We start from the raw sequence: 11,895 nt of genomic DNA, 5'->3' as shown, positions 1-11,895 counted from the left end.
TCCTCCTCTTCCCACCCAAGCTCTGCTGCTGGCCGTGGCCCCCAGGCGTGTTCTCTTATACACCCGTAGGGCTCGCCCCCTTAAAGTAGCCTAAGTACGTGCCCAACTGTCCCTCACATTTCTCTCTCCTACGGGCCAAGCTGCCAGGACTGTGTTCACCCAGCAAGTGGTCGGTCATGCTTGACGGCAGGGGCCCACGCACCAGGAAAGTCATACCAGCACCTTCTGGGGGGGGGGTGGTTTGCACCCCTGTCATTACTTACTCATCATATACTTACCTAGGACCCATGAAACAAGTCTTTGCTTTTTTCTAGAAGTCGCTGAAATGTTTTAGGACATTACGTTAATCCCAAGGTCACGCTATGCGTTCGACCAGGAAGTCACTCCTTACTAGAAATTCCATCCCGAATGATGCCCTGTTATGCCAGGAGGCCTACTTACCAGATGGGGTAGCAGGTAGACCGGAGAAACCACAATACAGCTCAAATAATGTCAACACCATGAAAAACATAAAACTTGCCCTCACATGCACCGTTTAACACTACTAACTGCCTGTCCTTTTTATAAATCAATACCTTTTCTCTTAAATTTAGAGAAATTACAACCCAGAGTCTGTACAAAGCAGCTCCCCTCCCCCACCTCCTTCTTCAGCTTGACCCTCCCCCACCCACAGTCTGGCTCTGGACTGCATGGCGCTTGGGTCTCCTCCTCTTCCACTGGGACCTAGGGAGTCTTTCACCAGGGCCACAGGGGATTCCCTGCATGTGGGGCTTCTTCCGAGTCGGATGGGGGGCAACCCCCTGAGCCTCCTGTCTACTCACTTCCAAAGCTGCAGGAAGTGGTCCAGGTCACAGATGTGCAACAGCAGCAGTCCCGAGCCCCAAAACAAGCACCAACAACCGAAACACAAGTCATCACGCCAAAGGGAGCTGGAGCAGCAGCCTGGGTCGGGCGAGACACCCCCGTCCAGAGGGCCGGGGCCCCATACACAGCGAAGCCAGTCCGCCCCCCGCAGCTCAGGCCCTACTACACCCAGCTGCACAACTTAAAATGCTGGGCACACGCAGTGCAAGCATCATGCGATTTCTGCATGCCGCGTGGGTAGGCCCAGGGGTCAGCGAGATGGCAGTTCCCACTCCGCTTCCATGCTGGGTTTCCTGCCCTCGCCCGGGGCCCGTGGAAACTTTCACGATGCCTGCACCCGTTCATCTGCGGGCACCTCCATCCAGCAGGTGGACAGTAGACACTGAGCGCAAAGAGAAAGTGATCTGTACACCCCCCACTAAAGGTCCCACCCCCCAGAATGGTGGCCCCAATGTGTGTCCTCCCCCCCCCCATTCATGCTTAATGAGCACCATGGTCCCACCTGAACAGCCGTGGCTGGAATCCAGGGGGGCCTGAAGCCTGTAGTCAGGCAGTTGTTCAGCAGGGCAATTGGGCTAACAGAGTTTACAATGAGTGGGTGGCAGTGGCCCACGAACCCCAGCAACCACTGAATATCCTTGACCTTGCAAGGCAGTGGCCGCTTCGAGAACGCAGTCACCTTCCCCAGCATCATCAAAACTCTTACGAAGAAAGGACCCTAGGACCCAACCTCTGGGTATCCCAAGACACAGGTCTTCAGGTGGGTACAGAGGTTATCCTTCTGCGATCAAGCCAGGACCATTCAGACAGGGTAGATGGACCCAAGGTGAGACACCCTATCTTCCCCCGTGGTCCAGGCCATCACATAAATGCAGTTCGTTTGACATTAAATATGGCGAGAGCATTGCGGTCCAAAGGGCTTGGCCAAGTCTCATTTAGAAAGTGATTTCTGAGCATCCCCTGTGACGAACCAAAAGGCCATCCACCATAAGAGGTACAGCCCTGTCCCTCAGAATTAGGACCCAAGTGCCAGTTGTGTCCTGTCTCCACATTGGGACCAAGGTAGACTGCAGCTCTTTCCTTTACAAATGCCACCAAGGCCCATTGACCATCGGGAAATACGCCTTCCGTAAGTGCTTCATGATGCATCCCAGAGGATTTGGGTCTCCAACTAGGAGTCTGTGTTTTCTTAGACCAAGGCTGGACACGTGATGGGACAGCCCAGGCATGGGGAGGGCATGCTACGTGGGGCTCTGGAGACCCGGAGGTGGTGTAGGTGCCTGAAGGGGCTAAGGTGAAAGCCAGATATCACCTGAATGGAGATGGGAACAGGTCTCAAGCTAGACAGGCTTATCGCCAAGTGATATGGGGCAAAGAGGAGGGGGTGATGGATGGCACACACCAGCTGGTGGTGGTTCCCACTGGGGGGCCCAGGGGAGCAGAGTGAACCACTGGTGCCTTCCCCTTAACCCGCTGCAGGCCTCAGGCAGAGATGTACATGAACTTGCTCCCTGTGGTGGCTCGATGGAACCGTGCAGTGATCCAAAGTCACAATGACCTCCTGTGGCAGGCAAGTTCCAGATTCCCAGGATGCCCAGCACTATCAGAACACTGGCAACTAAAGCTCAGCATTCCTGGAGGTGCATCCTCTGGGGGCTTCTCCATCAAGTGGCATTTGCGGTCTTTCCCAGGGGCAACAACGGGACATACTGACTGTGTTCATGTGCAGAGCGAAGCCTTCCTGCCGGAAGTGCTGATACTACCCTCCCAGCAGTGAACACCTGGCCACGGCAGCACGGTCGAGGCCCTGCCGGTCTGCTATATCCAGGCCTGGCAGGGCTGGTGGTCACCTACAGTGCAAAGCCAGACTCCCCTCCCCAGGTCCCCCAAACAAGCGACCAGCCTGGCCTAAGTGGCTCCCCTCTTATCGTCAGAGGGGAGCTGCCACGGGGGGGGGGGGTGCGCGTGCCTGCACAGAGTGGAGGAAGAAGGTCTGTGAACCTAGTCAGGCTGGGAGAGTTCAGCCCAAGTGGTCTGCAACGGGCTGTGGAGTCACCGTGACCGAGTGGCAGAGTGGCGGTCACCAGGAGAGCTGGGGCTGCAAGCAGGAGAGGGACACATGCACTGTAGGTACAAAGCTAGCACAGACGACTGGGAAGCCAGGTGGGTGACAGGGAGCCCAAGGGTGATGAAGGACGATCTCCTTATGGAACAGGTCTGGAGAGGCAGGAGGGAATGTCTTCAGACAGGGGAGATGCTGTCGTATGGATATTTCTTCTATGTAGCAAAGGGTGGATGCTGTCTGCGTGGCTGCAGAGGCGACCCGGCCGGTGGGCGATTCTTAGAGGTCCCGAGCTCGGGTGGGCAGAGCCGGCGCCGGACTGGTCCCGTTGGAGGCTGGATGCACCGGGCAGGGCCCCGAGCCCGTGGCAGCCAGCTGGCGGCACAGCATCTGCCGCTCGCGCACCGCCCGATTGGAGGCACAAGTCTTCCGGATTTGGGCGCGCCGCGCATGCCGCAGGGGAGACTTGTAGGTTCTTCGCAACTCGGCCAGGAAGCCCTGATAGTCGTTTCGCAAGGGGCTGTCGGGCTGCATGTGGGGGATCGCCCACTTCTCTGCCTCCCCAGTCAGCCGGGACACGAGGAACGCCACTCGCTCGGCCTCCCCGGGGAAGCGCGAGGCCTGGAAGATCATGAACCTGTCCATCTGCATCAAGAACCCCGCCAGCTGGCCGGGGTCTCCGGAGAAGGGCTCGGGCAGAGAGGTCGGGGGCGTGGTCATGGGTCGGGTCCCGTTGGAGGTGATGGCTGAGATGGGCGGGGTGATCTGCAGCGCCCCGGGGATGCGGGCCCTGGTGCGCAGCAGGGTCAGCTCTGCCATCACGCTCTCCAGCATGTTGGTGAGGTTGGCCTTCTCCGCCCGCAGGGTGGAGGCCTCCCGCCGGAGCGCCGAGTTGGTGAGGCGCAGGGAGGTCAGGGTGTCGATGACGTCATCCATCTGGGCATTGGTGGACGCTGCGGGGGCCGGGCTTTCGGCTTTTGAGGTCTGGGGTTGCACCATGGTGGCGGGAGGTCGGCCAAAGGCCGGGGCTGGAGGGCGCGAGGGGTCACGGGGAACCGGAGCACCTGGGCTGCTGGAAGTGGGGAGACCCCTGCTGCAACCAGGGAGAGGCCAGGAAGACCCAACCACACGGGCGGGGCGGGGCGGGGCGGACGGGGGCGGCCGGGGCCCGCCGGGGGTGCAGGCCCCGCGGGACGCCGATTCCGGGGGCCGGGGGCGGCTCCTTTATCGCAAACCCCACGGGCCCAGGGCGGGCTGCACCGGGGGCTGGGCTGCTCCTGCAGGAGGAAAAGAGGTTTTCAGAAACGCCAGGGCTGCGCGGGGAGGGGGAGGGGAGGCGGGAGGGCAGGGGAGGGGAGGGGGAGGGGAGGCCACGGGAGGGGGAGCGGGCGGCGGCGCCCGGCCCCGAGCCCCCTCCCCGCGCGGGCCCCGCGCCCACCTGGCGCAGAACAAAGGGCGGCTGCACCTGCGGCGGCGCGGGCCCGGGCCGGCGGCGCGCGTACCTGGCTCTCCGCGGCTCCCTCCGCGGCTCCCTCCGCGGCTCCGTCTGCCGCGCCGGCCGCGACCAAGATGGCCCGATCGGGGGACGCGGGCGGGCGGGCCGATGAGTCACGGCGGCGGCGGCCCGCGGAACTGCTTCCCGGTCAGGTCAGGCCGGGGCGGCGGCGGCGGGAGGCGGGAGGCGGCCTCGGGCGGGAGCGCGAGCGGGCCCCGGGGCCGGGGTCGCGGCGGAGGGAAGGGCGGGTCGCGGGCGGCCGCGGGGCGGGCGGGGCGGGCGCGGCGGCGGCGGCGGAGGCGGCGGGCGGGCCTCGCGCCGGCCCCGCTGGTTGCCATGGAGACCGCCCGCTCCCGCGTGCGCGGCGGCGGCCGAAGCCCCGCCCCGGAAGTGGCGCGCGCAGCCCCGCCTCCCAGGGCGGCCTCGGCGTCCGTCCGCAGCAGCCAATCAGCGACGCCCGGCGTTGCTGCTCTTTTCTTAGGGGAGAAGCCTTCCCGTTGTCGCGCATCTTCCCGAGGCTGCGAGCCAAGCTCTTTTTGGATACGTTCTAATCGTATTTTCTTTAATGAAACATGCTCTTCATATTGTAACTGGAATACAAGTTCAATGTAATGCATATTCATTGTAGCAAATTTTGATGCCAGAGAAGTTTTTTCCCCCCTCTAAGATTTTTATTTATTCACGAGAGACACACAGAGAGAGGCAGAGACACAGGCAGAGGGAGGAGCAGGCTCCGTGCAGGGAGCCTGATGTGGGACTGGATCCCAGGACCCTGGGGTCACGCCCTGAGCCGACCGCAGATGCCCAACCGCTGAGCCCCGCCCCCTCCCCCGCCCAGGCGTCCCTAACGCCAGAGAATCTTTAAGAAGCAACTTTGTATCACTCAAGAGTCCCTCCACCTGAAGAGCACAAATAGTAATTATTTTTGTGGCTCCACCCGGTCATTTTCCTTCCATATATTCTATGACAAAATACTAATTTTTGTACCTTACGAAACTTTTGTGACTCTGATAGCACACTGAATTTTGAGCATTTTCGCATTAATTTCAAAAGCATGATTTTCAGGTATTGCCTTGTGTCCCACTGAAATCACACACCATGCCCCTTTTCATGGGTCTCTATCTTATTTCCATGCAAAGTTCTATGAACCTTACTTGTATATAAATCCCAGCCCTTTCTCTGCCAAGTGCTCCAGGGTAATTGCCTCGGAGTCAAGTTTCTGGGATGAAGAGTATGAGGATCTGGGTGCTTTTCCCCGCTCGACCTCGTGAAGCGGCTTCTGGGTGGTCAGTCCCAGGCTGGGGCATGGCCAGAGAGAAAAGACATTCACCATGCCAGTCTTTGGAGAACATGTCTTCCAGGAGGCTGAACCACTGGCAGCCCCTGCATTCCTCAGGCAATCCTGGGACAGAGTCACTTCTCTCACACCTTTCCAGTTCTTGCTTGTATAAAATGGGAATTGGCACCTGAGGGTGTCAGTACTTGAAGAGGATAGGATAGTCTAGCAGTGCTCACAACTGTGTGCACCCCAGTATGCCAAAGGGTGCACATTTCGTGACCAGATGAAAACTTCTAGGACATAAGGGAAGAGAGGTGTTTCTTTTCTTTTTTTTAAGATTTTATTTATTTATTCATGAGAGATACACAGAGAGAGGCAGAGACACAGACAGAGGGAGAAGCAGGCTCATGCAGGGAGCCCGATGCGGGACTCGATCCCAGGACTCCAGGATCACGCCCTGAGCCGGAGGGAGGTGCTCAACCGCTGAGCCACCCAGGCGTCGCAGGAGAGGTGTTTCTTTAAACAACCTCCAAAGGAGAGGGGGCAGGAGCTGCATTCATCTCCACTGAGGTCAGTGCAGAAACTGACTTGGACCCCATTAGCCCTCCCACTTCTTCCAAACACACACAGGAATCCCCGTCTGCTCCTTTGAATCACCCCATAAATCTCTCTGCCTCAGCATCAGGGTTATACATCACCATATCCCTGAACACTATACATATGAGGGAAGCATCTGTGACAATCTCAGGTGTGGTTGACACTATAAATCCTAAATTTCTGGGTGCATTGAATATAAGGTGCACTGTCATTTCAGAAATGATGAAACATGAATTTAAAGAAAATTTATTTGTATTTCCCGTTATTTCAAATAGGATATAAAGTGGCATCACATAAAAACAGCGAAATGAAAATCAATAGAGTGTTAAAAATAAGAGAAGCAGGGACAGAGTATTTGGCTTCTGACCCAGACAATCTGTGGTTCACCCTCTGAGATAGCTCTCTCTGCTCCAAACGGAACAATGATAAACTGTACAAAGAAAGTGTTGAGAGCATCTGACTGGGCTCAAAAACAAGATGAACTCCACTGTGGTCCAAAAATACAAACTGCTGAGTTTTAACAAAGCCATAGGCCTGCTGGTCGCTAGGTCCTGAGGCATAATGGGGACATAAGGCTGGCAACAGTATCAGGCTTTTTCTTTGAAGCCTGGGGAAAGAGGGGGTCACCTGTATGTCAGAAAGCAGTCTGAAAAATCTGCTTTGACCATTTCATGGGGGCGACAGCTTCTATGAAGGTGTAACCCTGGGACAAGGAAGAGCACACAATATCATGAATCTTAAGCCCCCTGGCTTGGCAAGTAGACCCTGAGGGCCAGGAAGTGTGAAGCGCCACCACCAATATAAAACATGTTCTGTACTATGGACCAGGCACCACGGGAGCAGCCCCAAACTGCTAGACTGAGGAGGAAGGGGGCTCTAGAGGATAGGAGGGTTGTGTACACAGAGAATACACACACTCAGAAGGTGAAAGATAGCATTTTATCCCAAAATGAATCTAAAACTCAAAACTTAAGGCCCATGAAGACATCTAATCCTAAGGATAATGGCCACTAAAATTAATAATCATAAATTAACTCCAGGTGAAATTAAAATAATAGAACAGTCTAAAAAAAGGCTTTAAAGGAAGTGTATTTAGGATCCTCTATAAGGCTATGAAGTAATAACACTTGTAAAAAGAACAGACATGATGTGGGGTGGGTAGGTTGGGGTCAGGAAGGCAAAAATGTAATGAGATGAGGTGGCAATGAGAAAGTACCTTTTAAAAGGCAATAAAGTCAACTTCCAGTTCCAGGAAGATGGAGTTAGTTCAGTCTTCCTTATTCTTTGAGCAAAACACAACAGAAAAGAACTAAAAAATAAAAAGAGGGAGACTTTAAAAAGTGGAGAAAGAAAGGCAGATTGGCTAGGTTGTTCAGGACCCAAGGACTCACAGCAGTGAGTTCCTTGAGTATTCTTTTGCATCATACATTGCAGAGCCGGAGAACCTGACAACCTGGAAGTGCCAGTGGGTACAGACAGAAATCTCCCCTCAAAAGCCTGCTCTTTCAAGCCAAAGAACCAAGAAAGCTACAGCCTACGAAGGTAGAAAACGTTTAGACAATACTCAAACTCTCAAAAGTCAAAGACAAAGAATCTGAAAGTAGCAAGAGAGAAGCAAGTGATTTTGTATGAAGTGTCATCAATAAAATAAACATCTGGTTTCTCATCAGAAACCATGGAAGCCAGAAGGCAGTGGGAGGAAAAATTCAAAACACTGAAAGAAAAGACTGTCAACCAAGAATTCTATATTCAGCAAAACCAGCTTTCAAAAATGAAGGAAAAATTGGGACACTCCCAAGGAAATAGAACTGGAGACCATTCGTCAACAGCAGACCTGTTCTATGAAAAATAACAAAGCGAGGTCTCAAAAATATGTAAAAGAAACAGATTAAAAATTGTACATTAGAAAATAACTATTTCATATTTCAAAATAACTATTTCATTAAAATTGTACATTAGATGGCAGCCCGGGTGGCTCAGCGGTTTAGTGCCGCCTTTGGCCCAGAGCATGATCCTGGAGAACAGGGATCGAGTCCCATGTCGGGCTCCCTGCGTGGAGCCTGCTTCTCCCTCTGCCTGTGTCTCTGCCTCTCTCTCTCTCTGTGTGTGTCTCTCATGAATAAATAAATAAATAAATCTTTAAAAAAAAGAAAAAAATTGTACATTATAAAATAACTATTTCATAACTATTTCAGAAGGCAGTAGTGGAGGAATAGAGAAACAAAAAAATAGAACATATAGAAAACAAATCGGCAGGTATAAATCCTACCCTATCAACAATACATTAAATGTAAATGAATTAAACACTCCCATTGAAAGGTCAAAATTGGCAAAATGGATTGTTAAAAATGATCCAATTCAAGGCTGTCTATGAAAGGCACATTTTCAATTGAAAGACGCAAATTAAGTTGAAAGTAAATGAATAGGAAATGATATATCCTTCAAATTAGCCAAAAAAGAACTGGATTGGCTCTACTAACATCAAACAAAACAGACTTTAAGGCAAAAATTGTTACTAGAGAAAAAGAAGGAGACTTTATAGTGGTAAAAAGATCAATCCACTGAGACAACAAGTATGAACACATATGCACTTAACAATAGAGTCTACTGCTTCAAGCCTTATCTACAAATGTCTAGCAATCAAGAATGTATAGTCTGGGGGCACCTGGGGGGCTCAGTCAGTTAAGTGTCTGCCTTTGGCTCAGATCATGATCCCAGGGTCCTGGGATAGAGCCCCACTTTGGGCTAGCTGCTCAGCGGGGAGCCCGTTTCTCTCTCTGTCCCTCCCCCTGCTCTTGCGCTCTCCCTCTCTCTCTAATAAATAAATAAAATCTTTTTTAAAAAATGAATATATAGTCTAAACCAGTGAGATTGAATTTAATGTCCAGAAATAAACCCTAATATTTATAGTTAATCACTTTCAAAAAGAGGACCAAAGTATAGTCATTCCTGAGCAAACTAGCTATCCATAGCAAAGAATTAAGTCAGACTCCCTACCTCACACCCGATACAAAAATTAGCTCAAAATGGATTAAAGACTAAGCAAAAGAGTTAAAACTACCAAGGTCTTTGAGGAAAACCTAGTGATAAATCTTTGTAATCTTGGGTCGTGCAATGGCATCTTAGATATGACATCAAAGTACAAGTGACAACAGAAAAAAATGGTAAATGGCATTTTTCCCAAATTAAAAACTTTTTGTTTCTTTTTTTTTAAAGATTTTATTTATTTATTCATGAGAGACACACACAGAGAGAGAGAGTCAGAGACACAGGCAGAAGGAGAAGCAGGCTCCATGCAGGGAGCCCGATGTGGGACTCGATCCCAGGTCTCCAGGATCAGGCCCTGGGCCGAAGGTGGCGCTAAACCGCTGAGCCACCCAGGCTGCCTAACTTTTGCGTTTCAAAAGATGCTATCAAGAAAGTGAAAAGATAACCTACAGAATGGGAGAAAATATTTGCAAATCATATATCTGATAAGGGTCTGATATTCAGAATATATAAAAAATTCTTATAACTCAATGATTAAAAGACATATCAATTTCTTAAATGAACAAAATAGTTAAGCAGACATTTCTCCAAAGATTTACAAATGGCCCATAAACACATGAAAAGAGGTCAAACATTAGTCTTTAGGGAAATACAACTCAGAACCACAACAAGTTATCACTGTACACCCCCTCTTTCTGCTATAATTAAAAAGATAGACAGTAACAAATGCTGGTGAAGATATGGAAAAGTTGGAACCCTCATCCACTGCCAGCAGGAATGTAAAATGGTGCAGCTACCATAAAACAGTTGGGCAGCTCCTCCAAAAGTGAAACGTAGAATTTCCACATAACCCAGAAATCCCATTCCTAGGCATGTGCCCAAGATAATTGAAAACATGGATCTACACAAACACTTGAAAATGAATGTTTGTAGAAGCATTATTCATATTTTTAAAAATGTAACCAACCCACACGTCTACCGATTGATGAATAGATAAATGTGGTATCATGGTAAAATGGAATATTGATTAGCCATACAAAGGAAAGAAATATGATCCGTGCCACAACATGGATGAACCTTGACAGCATTACCCTGAGTGAAAGAAGTTAGATACAAGGACCATATGTGTATGATGGTATTTATGTGAAGTGCCCACAATAGGCAAATCCATAGAGATGAAAAGTAGAGTAGTGGTTGCTGGGGTCTTGGGAGAGGAAGGGAATCGGGCGTGACTGTGATGGAAACACAGTTCCTCTTTGGGGTGATGAAAATGTTCTGGAAATAGTGTTGATGGTTGTGCAACATTGTAAATATGCTAAAACCCACTAAACTACGTTCTTTTTAAAAGAATGTGAATTATTACATGTGAATTATATCTCAAAAAACTCAAGGGCATCTGCCTTCAGCTCAGATCATGATCCCGGGGTCCTGGGATTGAGCCCCGAATCAGGCTCCCTGCTCAGTGGAGAGCATGCTGCTCCCTCTCCTGATCTTCTACTGTGCTCTCTCTCCCCCTGTCAAATAAATAAATAAATAAATAAATAAATAAATAAATAAATAAATAAATAAATAAAACCTTTTAGAAAATCAATTGCTATTCATGATCAAACTCACAGAAGAAAATGAGCAGAGAGGAACTTCCTCAAGTTGATAGAGAGCATCTTCAAAAACTCTATCACTAACTTCATGGTCAAAGACCGAATGCTTTCCCCTCAAGACTGAGAGCAAGACAAAGATCCCCTCTTGCCACTTTTATTTAACATTGTGCTGAAAGCAATGCCCATAGCCAGAGCAATGAAGAAAAAAAAAAAAGAGGAAATAAAATACATGCAGATTGAAAAGGAATAAATAAAACTGTCACTATTTCCAGTTGGCATGATTGTCCACATAGAAAATCCTAAGGCATTTGTCAAAAACAACAGCTACTTCCTGGAACTAACAAGTGGGATCAGCAAGGTCATGAGACACAAGATGAATGCACAAAAATCAATTTTATTTGTATAAACTACCAATGAGCACATAGACAGCAACATTAAAAATATAATACCATGTACAATCACTCAAAATTACTCAGGTGTAAATCTAACAAGATATGTACAGGATTTGAATGCAGAAAACAAATGCTGACCAAAAATTTTTAAAAAACTTAAATAGAGAAAGAACCCCACTGTGAAATGGTTTGGAGGAATCCACATAGTAAAGATGTAATTTCTCCCCCACATTGACATACAGGTTTGATGCAGTGTTTATCAAAGCCCAAGCAAGATTTTTTTTGTAGATCTGGAGAAGATTGTTCTAAAATGTATATGGAAAGGCAAAGGGATGAGAATGACTAAAACCATTTTGAGAAATAATAATAAAGTGGGAAGAATCCATCTCCCTGATTTCAAGAATCATTACATAGCTACAGACTGTGTTATACTGGTGGAGGGATAGATGCATAGATCAATGGAACAGAACAGAGAAACCAGAAGCAGACCCGTACAAATATGCCCAACTGATTTTTTGACACGCATGCAAAAGCAATCCAATGAAGGAAACATAACCTTTTCAGCAAATGGTGATGGACTGATTGAACATTCATAAATATATTTTTTTAAAAAGAACTTC

The 11,895-nt window shown here is 49.6% G+C and overlaps 1 protein-coding gene across 2 annotated transcripts; it reads right to left on the bottom strand.

Annotated features, from left to right (window-relative positions):
- Positions 1 to 1,312: 1,312 nt before the first annotated feature.
- RTL6 (retrotransposon Gag like 6) lies at positions 1,313 to 4,663 on the bottom strand. 2 transcript variants are annotated; one of them, XM_055329081.1, is made up of 2 exons: positions 4,365 to 4,663; positions 1,313 to 4,203 (listed from the first exon to the last, which is right to left on the bottom strand). In XM_055329081.1, exon 2 carries the CDS (start codon positions 3,923 to 3,925, stop codon positions 3,206 to 3,208), a length of 720 nt encoding a protein of 239 aa, XP_055185056.1. In that variant the 5' UTR covers positions 3,926 to 4,203; positions 4,365 to 4,663; the 3' UTR covers positions 1,313 to 3,205. The 2 variants fall into 2 exon arrangements, with proteins under 2 accessions (XP_055185056.1, XP_055185055.1); XM_055329080.1 differs by having other exon boundaries at positions 4,429 to 4,663.
- Between the last annotated feature and the right edge of the window lie 7,232 nt (positions 4,664 to 11,895).

The sequence above is a fragment of the Nyctereutes procyonoides genome, unplaced genomic scaffold (genome assembly GCF_905146905.1).
Source record: "Nyctereutes procyonoides isolate TBG_1078 unplaced genomic scaffold, NYPRO_anot_genome, whole genome shotgun sequence".
Classification (NCBI taxonomy): Eukaryota; Metazoa; Chordata; class Mammalia; order Carnivora; family Canidae; genus Nyctereutes; species Nyctereutes procyonoides.
This window is presented reverse-complemented; position numbering and strand designations above follow the sequence as displayed.

What these genes read in the sequence shown, in the direction of transcription:
- RTL6 (XM_055329081.1), bottom strand. Translation starts at nt 3,925, where the DNA reads ATGGTGCAACCCCAGACCTCAAAAGCCGAAAGCCCGGCCCCCGCAGCG.